This window comes from Panicum hallii, chromosome 4, assembly GCF_002211085.1.
Source record: "Panicum hallii strain FIL2 chromosome 4, PHallii_v3.1, whole genome shotgun sequence".
NCBI lineage: Eukaryota > Viridiplantae > Streptophyta > Magnoliopsida > Poales > Poaceae > Panicum > Panicum hallii.
Window position 1 is genome coordinate 30,554,104 of NC_038045.1, and position 21,383 is coordinate 30,575,486.

The 21,383-nt window shown below is 43.5% G+C and overlaps 3 protein-coding genes across 7 annotated transcripts in view; 1 reads left to right on the forward strand and 2 right to left on the reverse strand.

The window, feature by feature from the left end:
• The window catches only part of LOC112890921 (lysine--tRNA ligase, chloroplastic/mitochondrial), a 46,181-nt gene extending 36,926 nt beyond the window's left edge, over positions 1–9,255 (forward strand). For 2 of the 3 annotated variants that reach the window (XR_003228358.1, XM_025957805.1), the window contains one exon: positions 7,704–8,076. The gene's annotated coding sequence lies outside the window, so the exon portion shown is untranslated. Of the gene's footprint in view, positions 1–7,703; positions 8,077–8,909 lie in introns of those variants that run through there. The other variant, XM_025957807.1, reaches the window with a different exon arrangement.
• On the reverse strand, positions 355–12,483 carry LOC112890920 (phosphomannomutase/phosphoglucomutase). 3 transcript variants are annotated; one of them, XR_003228356.1, is made up of 7 exons: positions 11,824–12,384; positions 2,893–3,676; positions 2,578–2,777; positions 2,276–2,388; positions 946–1,086; positions 651–872; positions 360–576 (listed from the first exon to the last, which is right to left on the reverse strand). XR_003228356.1 is itself a non-coding variant. In XM_025957801.1 (6 exons), the coding sequence occupies exons 1-6, from the start codon at positions 12,382–12,384 to the stop codon at positions 806–808; spliced, it is 1,866 nt and encodes a 621-aa protein (XP_025813586.1). In that variant the 5' UTR covers positions 12,385–12,475; the 3' UTR covers positions 355–805. The 3 variants fall into 3 exon arrangements, 2 of the variants coding, with proteins under 2 accessions (XP_025813586.1, XP_025813587.1); XM_025957801.1 differs by having other exon boundaries at positions 355–872; positions 11,824–12,475; XM_025957802.1 differs by lacking the exons at positions 360–576; positions 651–872; positions 946–1,086 and adding an exon at positions 1,097–2,197 and having other exon boundaries at positions 11,824–12,483.
• Positions 12,484–13,267: 784 nt separating this feature from the next.
• LOC112891070 lies at positions 13,268–17,884 on the reverse strand. Its single transcript, XM_025957971.1, has 4 exons — positions 17,686–17,884; positions 17,002–17,360; positions 15,848–16,555; positions 13,268–14,271 (listed from the first exon to the last, which is right to left on the reverse strand). The coding sequence occupies exons 2-4, from the start codon at positions 17,311–17,313 to the stop codon at positions 13,540–13,542; spliced, it is 1,752 nt and encodes a 583-aa protein (XP_025813756.1). The 5' UTR covers positions 17,314–17,360; positions 17,686–17,884; the 3' UTR covers positions 13,268–13,539.
• Positions 17,885–21,383: the final 3,499 nt, after the last annotated feature.

Sequence of the window (21,383 nt, forward strand, 5' to 3'; positions counted from 1 at the left end):
TACACCCGGTTTAGAATCGGGAGTGATTCCCATGCGGATATGCAGTCCCGTGCAGGCCTCAGGGCCTAGAAGTGAACGAGTGATGCCCCTTTAGTGGTGGCAATGGGGTTGGGGCGTGAGGGAGAAACGACTATATATGTACACGTGCACGTAAAATTCTGTCAGTTCCTCGGAATACATGACTACATGAGTTTAGAGAACTACAAGTATAACCAAGGTCTTGTTTAGATCCCTTCAAAATTCCAACTTTTTACACTCTCTCTCCATCACATCAATTTTGGGACACATGCATGGAGCAGTAAATGTATGTAAAAAAAATAACTAATTGCACAGTTTAATTGTACATCACGAGACGAATCTTTTAAGCCTAGTTAGTCCATGATTAGATAAAATTTATCAAATACAAACGAAAGCGCTACAGTACCAAAAAGTGCCAAAAGTTATAAAAATTTAGAATCTAAACAGGCCCCAAGTTGGGGAAGTTATCAGCCAATGTATGTTCTGAGCTAAATGGCAGCAATGAGAGGAGATATGAAACGTAGAACCCTAGACTGGCTAAAATCACCATCCTCTGACCTCAGTCGACTATATTGCCAGCATGTACATTGCTAAATACAAGGATACACTGGCTAAAATCACCATCCTCTGACCTCAGTCGACTATATTGCCAGCATGTACATTGCTAAATACAAGGATACACGAATAATGTAATTGCTGGAGTGCTGGACTTTCCCAACTATGGTGAACCTTTTCCTTCCACCTTGGATCTGTATGTACATTATACAAATCTATTGATTTCAAAGCTCTACTTCACAAATTTCTCTACTTCTCTAGTGTCAAGAAACTCATTCACTCCACTTGCCAACAAAAACCTGGAATTAAGAAACACAGATGAAATAATTTGCGAAAAGTTAAGACAATTAGGATTTGCTAAGAATTATGTACCTTTCGTGAAGATCCTTTGCCATGGATTTGCAACCACCAGGAAGATAGGATTGCATATTCAGTGCTATATTGGGATTATGAACGCTTTGACGAACATGGACCATGCCCAATGGTCTCTTATTCTCGTCGTAAAGTTTTGCTCTGCTTTCACAAAGTATAGTAGAGTAAGCACCGTTGCTGCCTGACAGCCATTGTGGCGGCAATGCATGGTTATTTGTTTAAGGAAAACGTCTAGATTATTCCCTTCAAGTATCGGCAAAGTCCAGATAATCTCATAAGTTATTTCTTAGTTCAATTTACCTCTAAACTATATCGTTTGGTCCAATTTAACCCTTAATAAGATTTACCTTTTTTTAGTTATCTTGCACAAGCAAAGTATTGAGTTAAAATTTTGTAGGATGATAGCGGACATCATAACATATTTTAGAAAAAATATGTCAAGAATTTTTCATCATTATTTTGATAGAGTAAAAATAATGATGACAAATTCATAATATATTTTTTTAGACATACATTAGATGCTCACTACAACCCTTCAAAATCTTAAATTAAGATTCTACTTATATATGGAGAAATAGAAAAGACAAATTTTATTAGGATGTGAATTGAACCAAATGACATAGTTTAATGGTCAAATTGAATCAAGAGATAGTTAAGGGGTTATCTGGACTTTGGTCATACTTGAGGGGACTAATTTGGACTTTTTTCTTTATTTTAACATCTTAGTCCATGGACTAAGGACGTGTGGAATATAATGTTTTAGTTCTAAGAAATGACCTATTGTGGAATTGATAGTAACTAAAATTTCTGAAAACTCGATTGTGTTGTCTTTTGTCAAATTGGTTGTAGCAGATACTACTAGAAAACCCCTCGTCCATCCACCACCCAGTACTAAAGTTAGATAAAACCAACCGGTATATTTATGGTGGATGGATAGCAATGGAAATCTTAAGTATCTGGTGTAAACAGTCATCCATAGGTTAATTCAAAAGGAAACATCTTTCTTCCAGTCGGATCTGCTACGTAAGCAAGATGGTAAGTTCCGTGCGAAGCAAGAGGTTCATGGTTCAAATCCTAGGCACTGCCCGCACACATATTTCGTGTCACTTGACTTGTTACTTCACGTGTGCACAAACCTCCTTCCAGTTTTGAAATAGAATAGGTCTGCTATCTTGAATAACATTGTGACAAGAAGTTTAGGTAAAAAGGAAAATCGTGTGACTTGTAACTTCGCACGGGCGCAAACCTCCTCCTAGTTTTGAAATAGAATAGGCCTACTATCATGAATAACATTGTGAAAAGAAGCTTAGGTAAAAAGAAAAACCTATACCTGTACATGTATGCATCAACATCGATAGGATGATCATTTGTGTCCACGAGGCATCCCTCGCTAACTGAGCAATCCCCGCAATCATCGAGCACCCAACCGGAAAGTTTGTCCTCCTAAATAAAATGAACCAGAACAACAACGAAGAGTTCAATAAGATCGTGCAACGACTGCCGGATTAGTTAGATTCGTGTGAAAAATATATATACGCGTATCCGAATCTACAAATAATAGCACGCATAAACAAACAAGAGTTTCAACAATTCTCTCCTGCTTAAATCAAGGTAAAAAAAATTTAGATTTACCTGGATGTAATTCTTGAAAGCCTCCACGGCCATTGTACCCCTTTGTTTTGCATGCTTGGGTTCACCTAGTATGTTCATCCTCAACAAAACTGACTCGGCAGGCTCCTCGAGATCCATGATGAGGCTCCCTACGCCTCCCTCCAATCCTGCCAGTTTCATCCGGACCATCTCGATGACAATCTTCACCACCATGTACGCACCTTCACGGCAAGAAGAGCAGAGAGACAATGGAACGAAATAAGATCGAGTCATCATCTTTTGATATGTCATACTGTCATTAGGAGAGCTCAAGGCCGTGTAAGGGATTTCACCCACCATCATCGAGGAAGTAGTTCTCCTTGAGCGCGCCGTGGCCGGTGGTCTCCATCATCAGGTGCGTTTCTACGCCGTCGATGTTGAGCTGGACGCCCTTGTCGATGACGTTGCGGTAGCCCACGCGGTACAGGCAGTGGTGGCCTCCCCTGGAGGCGATGAACCGCGTGAGCCCGTCGCTGGCGCGCGCGTCGGTGACAACCGTCGTGCCCGGGTGCTCGTCCAGCACGATGGCCGACATGAGTGCGATGAGCCTATCTCCGTTAATGGCCGCGCCAGTGTCGTCAACCACGCCGCTGCGGTCCACGTCGGTGTCGAAGACAACGCCCAGGTCCGCGCCGTGGGCCAGCACGGCGTCGCGGGTGAGCGACATGGTGGTGGCATCCTCCGGGTTAGGCATGTGGTTGGGGAACGTGCCGTCGGGCTCCAGGTGCAGGCTACCTGTTGTGTCGGCGCCGAGCTTCTCCAAGACGTCCCACGTGAAGAAGCCACCGCAGCCGTTGCCGGCGTTCACGATGACCTTGAAGCCCTTCAGTGGGGTGTCGTAGTGCGTCGGGTGCGCGACGCGCTGCTTGATGATGTCGCGGAGGTGCTGAGAGTAGGCACTCATGAGGTCGACGCGCATTACCACAGGCGGCGTGCCCCTGCCGCCGAGGCCCATCTTCCGGGCCACGTACTTCTGCGCCGCGCGATCACAGATCTTCTCGACATCCCCGGAGGTCAATCCGCCGTGTTTGGTGAAAAACTTGAGGCCGTTGCGGGTGTAAGGAAGGTGTGACGCCGTCATCTGAAACAGTAAACGCCAGCTAACCGTTAGGATCACTTCCCTTGCTCTGAAGTCTCGCAAAAACACCCATATCAAATCACCTTCGCAACAACTACTAAATTACTGCTCACTCCATCCCAGAATATAGCTGTTGGAATATTTGGGCCTAATAGTGCAAAGACCCACCATATAAATTCAAATAATTCCAATAAAATCTTAAAGTCTCATTAGTGCAAAGGTATATGGCAACAAGTTAGTCCCACCTTGCTAGTGGAGGTAGAGAAAATCCAACTTAAATAGTTGGATGCTCTCCATGCTCTTGCAAGTGTGGGTGAGAGGAAGAAGGAAGAACACACGCGCGCTCGCTCGTCTCGCTGGGCACGGCTTCGGGCGAAGGGCGCGCACGCGACGTGCGCGTGAATGGTCCGCCAAAATCTGGTCCAATCCTTGAGGGAACGCGGCTTCCTTTTGCAGATTTGTTTTGTCACTTTGAATCTGTTACGGATTTCACGCGCGGAATTTTTGGGACTCATAACCAACTTACTTTTTAGGACGCCAAAAACCCTAGCGGTTCCTTCTTATAAATACGCACGGGTGCCGGCTAAAAACAGAACACAACAGAAGACGCACAACACGCCTCGATCTGCCTGCTGCGCCGCCGCGTACGCTACTTCATCCCGTTCGTTGGCGTGCACCGGCGATCGGGAGAGCAGGTCTTCGGAACCTCATCCTCAGCGATCCTGCACTAGGAGAGGGCGAATAAGGTTTTTAGGAAGCGCTTTGTGCAACTGCTCGAACGCTTCCACATCGCCGTCCTCTACGTCCTCGTCACCACGGCTCGTCTTCCTCCTTGTCAGTGGGGCGCGACTCGGTGTCGTCAAGCGCGCGGAGGTGCTGATCGTCGCTGTCGTCTTCTTTACCCAGTTATTCCGGTCAGCCTAGAGACGTACGATTTTTTGTCCCTAACTATATCTTTTATACCTAGTATGATCTGGTTAGGGTTGATCTTGCTGCTGCAATATTTTATCTTAAATCACTTGTTCAGCATGTTTACATATGCTCGTTTTCTGTACGCAATTTTCGTCATGGTCATGATTTATCTTTGGATTAATTTAAAACTGAAACTCTTATTTTTTTCCATCAATAGCTACATTCGATTTAGAATAAAAATACAAATATTTAACTTAGGACAACCATAAATGTTGCTATGTTTTAATACGGGCAATATGTCTTAATAAATATACGTAATCACTAAAACTTCAATAAATTATACCAACCATACAACAATCTAGTAGGTGGGTGCATATTGATCCAACAACTTATAAACAACTCAATTTTAGTGAAATATCTTGGAAAATTATTGCACGTACAATCCAATAGTATAGCAAAATACATATTAACCTGTTAGAATCTAGAGTTGATGTTTTTGCCATACGTGCATTACGCGTGAAATAGTGGGCAGTTTAAGGGTAGTCCTAATGCTATGATTAGGATAGTTTTTATAGCATTTAATATACTGCTATGTAGAATATTTTACTAATTTGGCAATGCAATTAAAGCGGAGAGGGAGGAAAAGATCAAAAAATTAGGTCTCATGCAAGAAATGGTTATTAGAAAAATAGAATTTAAGAAACTATATGAAACCTATTTGTAACACCCTAGGTGTTTGAAGTGCTAAAACTAGATCATGCATATAGTATCATGCATAATGACCAAAAATAATTCAAATAATTGAATTCTTATATGTATATATATGCATGTGCACGTATGTGTGTATATGGGGCTTTTCCATTTCTGTGTTTGAAATCTTCATGCTCAATTTGACACTACAAAATGTAGCATATAACACACACTCAAATTTCAGTGCCTAGCCAGTTTACCTAAAGGACCAATGGCTAATTCAAATTCAAAGTTTGACATATGAAATGACTAGAAATTTAAATCCTAGTAGTCTTAAATTGAAAATAACTTTTCAAACGTGGCTCAAATGAACTTTTGCCTGAAACAAAAGTTGTATATTTTGAAATTCTCTACAACTTTTATATTGATCATTTTTCAAGTTCCTACAAAATTTATGAGAAATTTGCAGTTAAACTGCTGTTGACCAGCCCCCTTTCTCCCTCCGCGCCCCCCCCCCCCCCCCCCTTCCCCTCTGCTGCGTCCGACCATGGCCGACCTTGACGGCCACCTGGGCAAAGACGCCTGGCCAGTGCTAGGCGACAAGGGGCTGCGCCCCCGACAGGCCATCGACCGGCCCGCGGCCACGCGATTTCCCCCTCCCCAAAGCAATCGCGCTCGCCGAACTCGAGCTCGCCAGCCGGAGAAGCCCGACGCCGTGCCTACCGCCCCGCCCTTGCCGCGAGCCTGCCGCAACCCTGTCCTGGCTGCGCCTCCCTCCCTTGTGCCGCGCCCAGCCTCGGCTCCTCTCCCTCGCGCGCCTATAAAAGCCAGCCCAGCACCCCTGCTCGCGCGACCGAGCCTCCACCACCCCTCGCCATTGCCGCACCGAGCTCGAGCTCGCCACCGAGCTACCCCTCCCAGCCATCCTCCGCCCAGCCTGAGCCTCTGAATCGGCTCCCCTCAGTCCCCTGAAGCTCCCCGACCTCACCCCGCCGGCCCCTCGCCGCAATCGCTGCCACGCCCTCACCGAAGCTCCTGCTCCCGCTGCGCCCCCTACTCCGATCGCTTCCAGGCCCGACCAAGGCCACCGGCAGGTATCCCTCGGCCTCCCCATGCTCCTCCCCCACCTTGACCTTGCCGTCGGCGAGCAAGCTCACCTGAATTTGGCCGGCCGAACCCTCCCCCGCCGTAAGCTGCGCCCAGGGGCCACATTGCAGCAATCTAATTCTTTCTAGGGTGTTTCCTACAAGAATCAAGGACTATCTGCGAGAACTCGAGTTAACTTTTGTTTTCAAAAGGCTGTCACTTGTAAAATCCATCTAAAATTATAGAAAAATCATAAAATAGTAAATAAGGACTTTTTGGAATCCTTGTGAATGGATCTACACTCTAGAACCATAATATTACATGCTTTAGTTTAAAGTTTTACTATAATAATAGATATATACTTAACAGGGTTTAAATGCTAGTTGAATTTGTCTTTTTCATAACTGCAGTTTAAAGCTCTCAAATGACATGAAATTTTTATGGTAGCCTATACATGTGATGCTGGTGTTTGTGTAGAAATTTCAAGGCTAGTAGCCCTAGAAGAAGTTCTTGATAAACCTTGTTTGGGCAATAAATTGCTAGACGTGCTTATTCATGATGTTATAATATAGATCCTTATGTGGAACTTTTACAGTAGATTCAACTTGTTTCATGAAGGCTAGTGTAAAATTTTGAGGCTCATTGCTACTGCTTGTATAAGTATCTTAAATCATAATAAATAGTTCTCTACTTAGAAAAGCATGAGAATTTGACCAGAGCACATACTTGAGTAGTGGGTCATGCTAGAAAAATTTAGAGTATAGATGCTCAGTAGAACAACCCATACAAATGAATCTTGAATGATGTAGATTTGGTTTGTTATTTTTTTTATGCCATGTCACTTGCACAATAAAATCTGAAATTTCACAATAGGGTCACTATAGGTTTATGAGTACTCAATAAAATTTTGAGCATCAGTGCTGGTATGGTTTGTTCTGAAAATATAGATCTAAGTTTCAACAGTAGGTTAGTCTTTTATTTTTCATGATTAATGTACAGCATGAACGAGTTGAAAATTTAACTGTAACTTGGCCACTAGGAGAGGTGCTGTGTGTAAAAATGTCACTGTCAAAAATTATTCCTAGCTTCAGATATGAAAATCACATTGATACCTTAGTTTATTCTTGAAAAAGGTGAAATCACGCAAGTCGTAATATAAGAAAAACCCCACTTGCTTAATGAATTTAGTAAAACTTGATTACTACTCAATTAATGATTGCCTAAGTAAACTTAGTTAAGTTCTTTCATAAAATAACTTGACTTTGTTGAATTACAACTTTACAGTGAATTGTCTGAATTTATTTGCCCATCAACACAACTCATGCATATGTATTTCATGTAGACCCGACTTCTCTCGTCGATGGAACGTACAAGTTGGTGCCCGTGTCCGAGAGTGAGCAGCGTGAAGCTAATCTTAATTTAACTGAAGTTATTGAAGACCCGAACCAAAGTTGAGAAGAGCCCAAGGCTAGTTTTGCTCAAGAAGGCAAGCCCGGAAGCATGAACCCTATTTTCGATCTATGCAATGTTATTACTTCTATGTATTTATGCATTTAAGTTTATAAGAGTTTATTGAAACCTTAGCTGCATGATCCTAGTACCTATGCTTGAACACTAGTATGTATATGACGCTAGATTGCTATGCTAATAGGGTTTTGGTAAAAGATGAGTGATTGCCTGTCATTCGCGAGATATATGAGTTGCTTGTTTAATTATGTTGGAATCATAAGGTCGACGGGCAGGGCTGGTTACAATATTCATATTGATGATTGAGGCCCTGTGTAGCAAAATTTGGCTAAGGTTGAAGTGTGTGGTAGCAATGTGGTCAAATTTTTGAACGTAATAACCACATTCCGAGAATATGGTGATCGGTAAGTTTAAGGACCTGTTTGAACCGAGGCATGGAACATAACTCCCCACCGTCTTGACTTTGTTCCCATGCGGCCTCATGGTGGGTGCAAAGCGGAGCTTTGTACTTGAGGGCGGTGGGCCTGTTCCGTGAAACGGGAATAAAGGAGAAAAATTGCACGTGTGACTCTAGGAGTAACCACGTGTTCCCATGCGGCCTCATGGTGGGTGCAAAGCGGCGCTTTGTACTTGAGGGCGGTAGGCCTGTTCCGTGAAATGGGAATAAAGAGGAAAAATTGCATGTGTGACTCTAGAGGTAACCACGTGACGTATGTTTAGGTTAGCTTTGCAAGGTTAAGAAATTCGATTCGAACCGTCCATTTCTCACGGCCATTGAGACTGCTTACCCTTATACCACATAGAGTAAGAAGAGAAACAATGATGGTAAATAATATTGTTGGATGCTTAAAATAATTCTTTCCACGAATGTTGGATAGTTGCAAACCTAGAATGGTTAATCAAACTAGAACTTGAGGCTAAAACTCGAAAGCATGAACTCACTCTTAGTTGCTTTATGGCAAAAACAAACCCCTCAGCCAAGAGCCTTGTATATTTAGGAGTCGGCTAAGTATATTCCACTAGTCGGATAAGCCTTGCTGAGTATTAGTATACTCAGCCTTACCTGTGGCTTTATTTTCAGGTGAGATTTTTGAAGACATGGTTGCTAGTTTGACTTGGCCATATACTCTTCCTCCTGGTTGGTCCGTGGAATGGGATCTTCTATTCCCCGCCAATGATGATAACACTGAGTGATGTCATGTATGGGCTTCATCGTGACATCTTGTATCGTTGTTAGACTTATCGTTTATTTTTTCGTTGCATCGTTAAACTCTGAGTACTTATTTATGAATTCGAACTTGGTTTGTAATAATAATTCATGTTAGACTCTATGATGTAAAATTTATTGATTGTTGTAATCTCTAGGCTCACCTTTGTGTGGGTAGTATGTATGCTTTGTTTCGATCGAAATTTCAGTGGTTGCATCAGGATATTACTCGACAGGCTGTCGAGTTACTCCGGTTGAAGTGCGAGTTAGCCGTGATTGCTCTTGTGGTGATGGTTAGCGCACTTGAGCCGGATTAATTCGGATGGTTCTGCCCCATTATTAAGTAGGGGTTCCGTAGGGAAAGAAGAATGGTCATCAGAGGAATTTATTTTATAGCCATAATTACGAATTATTCATTGGAAACTATAGTTTTATTTGCACATACCCTAAGGTTCCACTCAGTGCAACTGAAAACATTGTCCTCTCTCTGAGGCCATTCTCAATGGTAGTATCTTGAACAATAAATAAGCTGCTATGTAGGCAATTGTGATGATATAGCACATTATTTATGAGGTGAGAGAAGAAACTAGTTTTATAGGGATGGAACTTTGTGTACACTATTTCCAAGATAGTTTTTATCTTGCATTTAGCCATGAAAACAACAAAAGATAAAACAATGCATTGTGTGAGCTATTTCATCCATGAACTAAATGCACCATTGCTTACGTGGTACTCTTGGAAGCATAAATATAAAACTTTGCATCGAGAATGGCCTAAGACGATGCAGCCCAGGAGGATTCTAGAACCTACAGTGCGGATATCACGGAGTATCTGCTCCCACCATGATCCTTCTTATTCAAGAGAACCCAATGCCACTCCCCTGATTGTAGTTAGTGACCACTGTTTTTGGCCTTAACCCTCTGTTATATATAATCACGCAAGGCTGGTGTGTTGATGGGAGCATGATGGCTGGTTTACGTAAGTAACCTAGTGTGCTAGTATTAATTGATGAATTTGTGGGATTGAGGGAACGTTGTTCCCGATTTTCGCTGTAATTACTATATTCTTGGTCTTTGTTATGATCGTGCCAACTTTGAGTTTTCACAGAAGGATGATGGAAGATTTGTGGTTGGATACCGGAGGGGTAGCATTTGGTGTTGATAGATTCGTATATGGATGAAAAGATCGAAAAGTTTAGCCCAGAATGAAAGATTTAATGTGACACGGAGTAGGGAGGTCGAAGTGTATGGTTACCCAGAGGATTGAATATTGTTTCCACTTCTACTTTTTAAATTAAAGTGAAATTAAAGGGTATTCAAGAGGTATTTCTTTTATTTTCACCGTAGTTTTATTTTGAATCTAATTTCAAGTTTGATTAGAAGGATAGAAAGACGATAAGAATGTGTTAGCGCTAGAGAAGACAAGGTAATCTTTGTAGTAATATCAAGCTCGTAAAGACTCCAATAGATATATCGAGCTTGAAGCATAATACCACCCGGCAGATATATGTCCGGCTTCATGTATTTCATAATGTAAGACCGAGATAAATATACATTTATCAAATGATCCTCGATCCCTTTGGATGAATACCAACCCTCTATGTACTCTTCCCTTGACAGCTCGCCATCCAGCATAGTTAAATACATCACCATGTCTACATTTGGGCGGTAGATCCACTAATTTGACGTATTTTTACACTGTATTGAACAATTTATAAGTTGTTGGACCAATCTATACCTACTTGTCTAGATGTTAATTTACTCTTAAAACTTCTTCCCCAACGCTACTCTCCTACCCTGTAACTGGAACCCAACAAGCTGAACAACTTTTGTTTATTGGTGTCTGTCGTTGGCATTTTTGATAAACTGAGTCGACACTAGTACGCATGTTGCTTTTCTTGCCAGCATCCTTACACCGTACGGTAACACTGATGTGTCCCCTCTTGCTCATGCGTTTGCAGCAACCTAGCTAAACTTCTACTGCGTGTCCACTATTGGTAGCACCTTTAATTTGCCCATCATCTTTGGCAGAGAGCCCGCTAATAACAATTGCACCTAATTTAGACCATCTCTCGCAGAAGACTCATCCCTCTACCCATCCTTTGGTGATTGTTTATTGATTATGAAGAGAGAGAGTATTTTAGTATGAAATATGAGTAATCTGTTGGAGATGTTGACTTCCCATAATTCCATATTAGTTACTTCACGCTCATCCTCGTTATCCGTGTTAGGGAGACACATAATTAGACTTGGTAATTATACTGAGTTTACCATATTTGTGATGTTCCTTCTCTTTTATGGCATGCAACCTGTTTTAAATTTTATTTTAGTTTTTACAAAAAATATGGTCGCCACATCATTGAAGGGTCATCCCCTCCTAAACTTCTTGCATTGTGTTACCTCCTGGCCGACCTCTTTTTTGCTCATTTTTCTCCATCAGCAATCGATACCTACCACGGTCCTCCTTTCTTGTTTCAACTAATGTATTCTTCTACTAAGACTCATTGCACATAGTAAACTCAAAGGTATGAAGATCCTACTTGGCAAAGAGAACTTTCAGATCCAAGTCCTAAGATTTATTTAAAATTGTAAAATTTTCAAGAACCGTCCTTCTCTTCCAAATAAGCCCTAGATGGATGGCTGGAACATCGAAGAGACCCATGAATTTCAAACAACTCCGAACGGTAGAAACTCTACTGTTTTTTCGCGTCGGCACTAGCCGAGAATCTCAAATGGATGTAACAAGTAAGAAGTAAAACGAATGACACTGCACTAGACAGAAGAGTTACCATAATAGACGCGTCATAGTTGAACCGAGACAGTATGGTGCTCATGAAGCACGCGGGCGTGGTGGCGAGCCCCATGTCGAACACGGAGCACCCCGCCCTCGCGAGCCCCGCGAAGAGCGCAGCGCTGAGCCTCGCGCCCGACAGCCGTGGGTCGCGGCCGACGGAGACCCGCAGCTCCTCGCCCTCCGGCCGCTGGAGCTCCTCACGCAGCCACTCCCCGAAGCTCTCCGCGATAACCTCGACCGCCAGAGGCGTGAGGTCCACTAGCCGACCCTTCTCCCCCTCCAGCGCCACGCCTCGCACGTCCGGCCCGTTCTGCAGCCTCCGGATACTGTCGCCCTCCTCCCCCGCCTCCGCGGCGACGCCAACGGGTGCCTCTACCCGGCCGCCCGTCGCCGAGGGCTGCCCTTGGGAGCTCGCCGTGTCTTTTGTCGTCACCTGGCCGAAGCTCCTCCTCCTCCTCCTCCACGGGAGAGGAGGGCAGTACCGCACCACGCCGTGGCTCGCGTGCCTGCATGACTGCAGAGTGGCCGGCGAAGAAGAAGTGGTGACGGTGGCCATAGCAGCTAGTGACGAGCGAGGAGAAACGGCACACGATGCCCACTATGCCAGTGCATGAGTACTTCTCGGAGACGGGAGATGATATACGCGTCCGCCTGGGGAGATATCTCAGCGGGAGATATTAGCAGGTCGCGTGCGGAGGGCGGCTGGTCGCCGGCGGAGGGATATTTTCAGGCTAGGATTTCGTCGGGATGCGGCGGGTGCTACCTGGACTTGACTTGATAGAGCGTGTGGGGTGGAGGCACTGCTGTGATAGTTCTGTGGTGCTGAGAGCTAGCTGAATTTTTTATCAAAAAAAAGCTAGCTGCATTAGATCATCTCTCGCAGTTTCTTAATAAATCTTTGCTAATCAATCAATGAAATATCCTAATAATAATTTTTCATAGTTATTAGGAGAGTTGTTTTTCAATTCCCCCAATAATTTTATCTCAAACCAGGTGCCATATTAGAAGAGTTTTTTAATAGTTATTGGAAGGGTTGCTTTTGCAGTTCTCCAATAATCTCATTCCAAGCCAACTAAGTTTCAACTTTCCCTCTATTTGAAAGTTATTGCTTTGTCCAAAAAATTATTAGAAAAAAATAATAGTTAGATTGGAGAATAGAAATCCGCCGGAGATGCTCTTAAAATGGCCAAGCGCCACGCGCCACGGTGCCACGCGCAACGAAAGGGATCCAAAGTGCCACGCGCAGCGAAAGGGACCACGGGAGTATACCTCTAGACTTTAGTTGGCAAGAGCTGTATGTACATGTGTCATTTGTGAACTAAAAAACCTTCCAGCTCATACCGAACAAAACGCACCTAGTTGTTACTCCTGCAGTGAGAAGGATACGAAGATTTCTTATGAATCACTTTCAGTACTTCGATAATTTGGCAAAACTTACAGGGAAAAAGATTATGGAGGAATGCTTCATTTCCTTCCATTATTTCAATTTTCAAGTGCTTTTGACAGGCATAAGGTAGTAACATTTTCGTAACGAGCATGAAGGAACTAGCGAGAACAAAACTGAATACAAGAACAAAATGGAATACAGGAACGTTGTACTGGAAACTGCCTAGCCTTATTGTCAGTCATGCACTAATGACGAATACATGCTAACGCCGCCCCCCCCCCCCCCCCCCCCCCACAAAAAAAACTGCAGCAATGGTCACCGGCATCAGTCACCTTCAGTACCATCATCATCTTCACTATTTTCGATGACATGCGCAAGGGAATTAGCTTGCAGCTTCTTAAAATGGCTTATAAAGTCAGTTGCTTCCGAGATGAGAGCATTTTTGGCAGCCTTCAGATCACCAGCTTTCTGCTCAGAATGAGCCTTCACTGAGTCAGCAGCTTTAGAACCTGGAGTCTTTCTGCGAGGCCTTCTTGTGCCTTCCCTGCGAGACAACTGGTCAATGTACTTCTCATGCAAGATAACATTCTTCACAGGCTTCAAAACTCCTGGGCTTGGTTCATCTGGCTTAGTTTTCAACCGTGAAAATGGTTTCTTTTGTCCTGAAGAACTTGCGCTGAACCTGAGCAAAGAACCTGAATTCATACAACTGTGAGGAGTCCCTGGAAAATCCTCAAAAGAAATGTTCAATTGTAAGGCACTTGGTGAGGATTCAAATATTGAGAAGTGATCAGCCTCATGAGCATGATCAATGAGGCAATGCTTTTGCAGCAAGTGTCTCACTGTCTTTTGTGCTGCTAGGCTCTTTTGTTTAGAAGTCCTTTGCATCCCGACTGCAGGTTCCAAGAGATTTGGAAGTTCAGGATCAGATAATGAAAAATTTGCTAGAGGAGAAAACTTTGCTTTGCATGTCCTAGTCCGAGGGGCAATACGAGTAGGTGTTGAGAGATCAGCATGGATTCTGTTGAAGCACTCTTCAGCAGATCTCCCTGGCACCTGCAAATAAATAGAATAACTAAGGTTTGCCTTAAAATGTCAAAAGTCAAAACAATAGTGGAAATTAACTATCAGCAACGCTAATAACTGGCACCAACAAAAGTACTTAGACAATAAATTCTAACAACACTCACTAATGTTCTTCTGAGTTGGTGTCAGAAAATACCGGAGAAGACAGGAAACAATAGCTTTCTTGTAAATGCTATTGTTCATAATGTATGGCATGTGTTACTAGTTAGCATCTACGAAGTATTTAGATACCATTGCCTATTTTTAATCTACTAATATGTCAGGAATTACACATTTAGAGAGGAAAGTAGCCCTATGTGCATATGTTTCATAAACAAACAGGCAGCATTTGGTTCACAAGTACTGCTTTCCTGTGTAATTTGCACAGGTGGGTAAGGATCTGATGACCAAGGGTAGGGCATTCATCCTTGACACGCCAGCAGAGAGTTGTTATCCCATGCTGTTGGCCAAGGCTCCAAGACCAGTTGGAAAGGAGATATTAGATGGGCGGCTGGGCATCTGCCTTTAGCAGGCGGGCCAGGAGCTCTTCTTCCATGCCATCAGCCAAGACTTGAAGACATTGAGACGGAGACTAGAGAACTTATTTGGACTACTCTTGCTTGAGAATAGAAATTACAATAGGCCTACTTATAAAGAGGACTTTCTAACAAGTAACAATTATGAATGAATAATACTATATAAGAACCGACCTAACTAATATAAAAGTCAAAAAGCTAACTGTGAACACTGAACAGTTTTGGGAAATAGACGTTCGGAAAAATGAGACCATCTCAATCTTTGGAGTGGAGCATTCTCTTTTCCCGTTATAGTTGAACCTTACATCTTGCAACTACTCATCCCGTTTTACTAATTATTATTCAGCTTATGTTGGAGTTGGACTATGACAAAATTGTGGACAACTGCCTAGCCTTGCACTTTACTGTTTCTGTTGTGCATCGTTCATTAGGGGAATACCAACTAAGACACAGAGTAGCACAAAAACCCATGAACAATCCACGCTCGCTGAGGGATTTCCTAAATACATGTAAAATCATTTCAGACCACAATTGTCATGTGGGGCTTGACCTACAGCCGGCCGCCAAGCAGCAGCACAGCCAGGACGGGGGCGTGCAGGATTGAGTTAGAGATAAGTTATTTTGAGATTTGGTTTGTTAGCTTGCGGAATAAGTTGGTTAGGAGTTTGTTCTCGGGCTCGGCATCATATAAGCCGTGATCTGAGTTTGTTCTGTTAGGCATTAGATTGTATTCATCTTCTTCCTTGTTCCCTGCCTCTCCAGTGCGTTGTCGAGCTCATCACGGCTCCACCGCACCGGCGAGGTCCAGGGCCGCGTCCTGTAACCAGTTTCAAATACAATCTTCCCCATATTCCTTCCACAACGTATCCATCCGTGACAACAATACATTAACTGCATCATTCTTGTTCTATTTTTATGATGAAATAAGACAAGATATCGATATAGAATAATGGTTCTTGGGGTAGCTGTTGCTATTATGAAAAAATGATGAAAACACTAAAGCAAATAACATAAGGACTGGAATTACCTACCAGTTTGGAAACTCTCTTCCAGAAATGCGGGGAAGGTCGGGCACTGAAGTATGCCTTGCGCAATGCGACATCCTGCTCTTCTGTCCAATCATCTGAACCATGAAAATTTTGTTTTCTTTCTCTTTCAGTCCAAGTTGGATCTTCATTATTTTCCTCAGTGTTCATCAGTCTATCATCCCCAATTTTGGGCTGCACCACCAAAGCCAAATCCTTTTTATTTTTACCTTTTTGGTGTCTGACTTTTCTGGTTTCATTGCTAGTTGCAATTTCTTGGCTACCTGGAGGCAGTGATTGGAGGTCCTGGTAATTTTGTCTCTTTGGTGAGGATCTGCCTTCAGTGCCTCTCTTCCTCTTTCTAGTTAGCACCTCACAATGGTTGGAGTTTAGCTGTTTCTTCTCTTTCTTTTTGCAAGATAGATCTGCAATCTGTTGCCTGATAGGAATATCCGGGGAATTCGAACACAGTGGCTGCGGCTCCTTGTCATTTTTTGTCCTTGGCAAAGCCTTTGCTGCAGCATTTCTCTGGCTACTCCTAAGGTTAGTTATATTCTTATCTTTCCCTGAAGCATTTGGAGTCTTTCGGTTATGAGTAACTTCAGGGGGACTCTGAGGCAGCAGTTGTTTGCCCAAACCATTACCAGCTGGATGGAACCGTGGGGATCTGCGCAGTGGTGTGATTGTTGATTGATTATCCCTGACCTCACATTCCTACAAGGGTGAGCCGAAATTATAATGCCACGTCTTACAATCTACAAATCCAATGTGATCTGACTGGAGATCTCAAACTAATGAACATGCTAGTATTAGGATGGGATAAACATGAACAAGATCAAAATGATATTAAGATATAGATATCAAGAAACAGCTTATGAACTATTACTCGTGAGCAGTGGGATAAAATAATTTTAGATGGCAACAGATAAGACAGAACAAGATTTTTCTTGACAGCCATGACATCCTTTGTATTGCGTTACTACTTACTATCCAATCGTATTTAAAAGAGAGCCTAAATCAGGGGCCAAATCATAGAACTTTTTCCCCTCTAATTCTTAAAAAGCAGGAACCAATCAAGAAAATAACGCATATCGTACCCCTAACCGAACCCATTCCCCAACGATCGAGAACGCACCCCCCCCCCCCACCCACCCACCCACCTTGATTCCTTCGTCTATCACAATCGGGTGCTCCAGATCCCTGCCGGCGAGGCGCGGCGAGCGGCGAGGGGGCGCTCTCGGCACCCGCGCAGCCTCGGCATCCTCAGCACGGCAGCCGCCGCATCTCCGCGTGTTCTTGGGGGCGGCCGGCTTCTTGGCAGTCTGGGGCTCCTCCGCCTCGCCCCGGTTCTTGGCACAGGATGGGAGCCTCCGCGAGAACAAGCTTTGAGGGGTCGCGTGGTGCGAGCGTAGTCGCCTCTTCCATGGCGTCCCGCCGGCTGCCGGGGTTGATGGCTCCTTGTGCCTGGCCATGCTTCTTGGACAGCTTGGCGTACCCAGAAATTGAAACTAGTGCAGTTCTGGTAAAAAAAAATTTCAAAGCGCAATCCGGTATAATCTAACAGTACTTCAGCATTGGTATATAATAATTAAACTTACAATAATATAAGTAAACAAATTTCATAATACATTCAATTCAATAAATTAGTTGATCGAATAGTTTACAATATAAAAAGTTGCACCATCAATAAAATCTTACATAAATAGAATATTACAATTCTATTCTAGTCTAATGCTTTCGCTTTACACCTCCTCATGGCCATAAAAGTATGAATTATGTTTCCATTAAGTGAGATTGAGATGAAATCACAAAATCGTTTCATGTTTCTAAAAAAAAGTACCGACCAGTGAGGGGATTGCAAGTGGAAAATGGAGCTGGTCAGCTAGCTGCCTAGCTGCTGCAACCGGGCGCCGACTCGGACAGTCGGGGCGGCGGGCGGCCCGCGGGTGCGCGTGAGGCGGCGGGCGCAGGCGCGCCGGGTTTGCCGCTGCCACGTGTCCACGCACGGCGCCTGCGGGAGGCGCGGCCGCGTGGGTGGCGGCGGCTGGCGGAGCCCTCGGGGAAGCCGAGGTGGCAGGGAGGGTGGGAGACGGCTAGACGTGGGGTTTGGGCTGAGGGAGAGGTCAGTTCTTGGACTGAGGAATTGTTGGGCCATTTCTCAAGTCTGGACTTTAATTTTGAAGTATAGAACTTTTTGGGCTGAAATTTAGAGTACCCGAACCTACCGGATTAATCTTTAGGTCCGCCACTGGCTTCTTTTTTTTTCCCCCTCCGGCAAGGAGAATGGGAAACGGCAGTTCTGTTTTGGTCTTTTGGGACTTTCGGCGTCTAATCTGAAACTAGTAATCTGAAAGCTCGATTAGGGAGACGGCAGACGCGAGGACCCACAATTGTTTCTTGTATTGTTACACATTTTATTTGGGGGAATGTCTCCTGGAGTATTCGGGTATTTTACCTAATCCTGATACCCAGTTTTTTACGCTTAAATAATTAATCAACGGTTCTGATGGTTGCCAAACGAAAATATCGGTGTCAGGTATCAGAATCACACTCAAGTCCTTTGATCTTGACAGAAGCTAATGAATTTGGGTATTTTTCCCTTAGCCTGACACGCTGACACCCGAATTTTCACTCTGTCCCTCACAGCCCGTGTAAGATCTGATTTGAATTGTTGTTGACGTGTAAAACCTGAAGTACCTAATAAGCAACCTAGACGGACTCTACATGGGCTCATAGAAATAAAAAATATTGGCTATCTTTGAGTAAGGCACAATTAATTTCATACAAACACCAAAAAAAACATTTCAAATGTTTATGTTTGCTGGACTTCGAGCCGAAAAACAAAATAGTTTCTTGTAGCCTTGTAGGAAAAAAATCTCAACATCAACACAAAGTCAGATGACCACAGATAGAAATACCGATACCTAAATCCTAGACTGTTTCAAAAAAGATCCTAGAGACAAAGTAATCGGTACATACCTTCCAAGAACAGATACTCCATGATATGGCCAGGGATGAATCTTATTTAGATGCAAAACGAGGAAAGTACATAGGGCAGCTTGAGCTAGATCCCCTCCACCGAGGAGATCTGTTCTCAATTCTTTCCTGTCCATCCTTTACAGGAGCTGGCTTATATGATGCCGAGCCCAACTACCAAATCTAGAGACCCTAACAACTACTAACAAACTATCCCTTGGCCAACTAACTAAACTCCTTGCTGCCTACGCCTGCTGATCTGATGATGATGTAGATGCTACGGCCTCTTTCCTCTTGCGACGCTGCCGATGATAAGTCTGGCCCACATAAGCGTCCATAACACTCCATATCACCACATAGGCCAGCGGTGAAGGTAGAGGTTAAATTTAGAGGGAGCTAGTTTCTTCTGCCTCCTCCATCTCCACCATTCCATCCTTCTTTTTCTTATTTTTCCATCTTCTCTTCATATTCTTTCTTTACTTTTGATGGAGGTACTCAACAGTAGGGGGGCTCCACCCCTAAATCCACCCCTGCACATTCTTTCTATCGATGCTATAAATAAAGACTCAATGCCGAGTTCCCAGAAAACAAATTTACCAGCACCCCAGTCCAATAGCTACTTTCCTGTAGGCTCATCTATGAAAAGAATAGTAGATATATAAAACATCATGCAACTATTGCTAACAAAGGACTAGAGCAGAAAAACTATCAAAACAAAAATTGTATAACTATGTCAGTGTATGTGTGCCAGTAAATACGACATGAATCCCAAAAAAATCTTTATTTGCCATGCCATTGTATAAACTATGATGGTAACAAGTTAACTGGAATATTAATTTGGATACAATGTATGCATGAGGAAGTTTCTCTACATACACGTATGTACATATATGAGATAAAGATATTTGAAGGAAAAGAGACATATATAAATACCTTGGATACAGCAGGCTCCAAACTTACCCCGTCTTTTATCTGAATAAAAATGAAATCCGGGAGCATGCCATAGAGCGCAGGCTTAAGATCAAATATGTTCCTTCTTATCGCCGAAGAAAACGGAAGCCTCCAGACCATCAAGTACTGTGGTGAGTAAAAAATTTCTAAATGCGAGTAGAAAAGGAACTACCGTGTGTGATACGTCAATTGCTACACGGTACGTTATCTGTGACCGCGTCTGCCTCGTGCGGTGGGAAAACAGAGAGCCCATCATGTGACGGTATGTCCTCCTTGCCTCGCAAACAAATTGACAACACCATGGCTCCACTTCGTTGTTGCCTCTCTCCCCGGTGGCGCTCCACCTTGCGACCCCACTCCGCTAGCCGTGAAGGATTGACCGGTGGCATCGTCGGCGACAGTTTTAACCTCCCCTCATCAGTTTCCCTCTCTTCCTTCTCATTCCAAATCCGGTCTTGCTACTGACATAACAAGGACAGTTCCGAAAACCAATGATGGTGCGTGAGTGGATGTGCCTCCTCCTTTGCTGGATCTGGTTTCATTTACATGCAGTAATTTTTTTCTAATTGCGCAGCTTTACTTCAAAATCAGCATTAAACGGTTAGTTTTTAGTATCATCGGCGCTGAGCATCTCGTGGTGCTGCCGCCACCGCTGCCCAGAGCAGCGCCGGTGCTGACAAAGGTTCAAAACTGCCAACTCCTCAAGGCCTGTTAGAAGTGCCAACCTTTACAACTTCATGAGGTCATACCCCTGGTGCTGGGCAACCTCGCACCTCGGTGGCAAAGTGCACGCCACCGTCAATGGGAGGCATCTCAGGAGCTCCACCGAGTTGCAGGCTAGCTGCCGAGGATCAAATACTCAAGAAAATGTGTTAGGACTTAGGAAGCAGGCTTCAATTCCTTTTCTTTTAATTGCGCTATAAAGCCCAGATATAAGTGCAGTTTTGTAATTGCTCTATTTTTGTCGTACCATCAGAATTATCTGACATTATGTTTGATTCAAATTTGACAATATTGTTGTGTTCACTGCCATACTGGTCTCCTATGAAATTACTTTGTGTGCTGGATACACAAGTCACACAAATATTGTTTGTCTCATTTGCATCAAGAACAGGAAGCAACGACTGAAAAATCTAATCCTCACACTGCATATGATTGCATTATATGTCTTTCCCTGGAATTGACACGCTTACATTCCATATTTCCATATGGCCATATTCTATATACTCCTTCCTTCCATGTATTTATTTCAACAATTATACATTTCATCCTCATTAATCCTCATTAAGTTATTGATTCCACATGTGGGACAAAGGAACATCTGCGTCACACCATCTCAGATGCTCCATCCTACCGGCGCGGCGTAGCGCGCATGTCTCCCTAGTATTTCTACCATCCTGACACCCCGAATTTCGTCAGGCTCGGGACCATCCTGACACCCCGAATTGCATGGAATAGACAAAAACACTCACTACAAAAGAAGGTAGCACATGGGCTTTTAAACAGAGATTTAATAGCCTCCATTACTAGATACATCACAAATTGAGTTTGTACTTAACTCTGAAAAATTAATATATATACATATAACAGCATACTAGCTAATATAAGAAAAGCA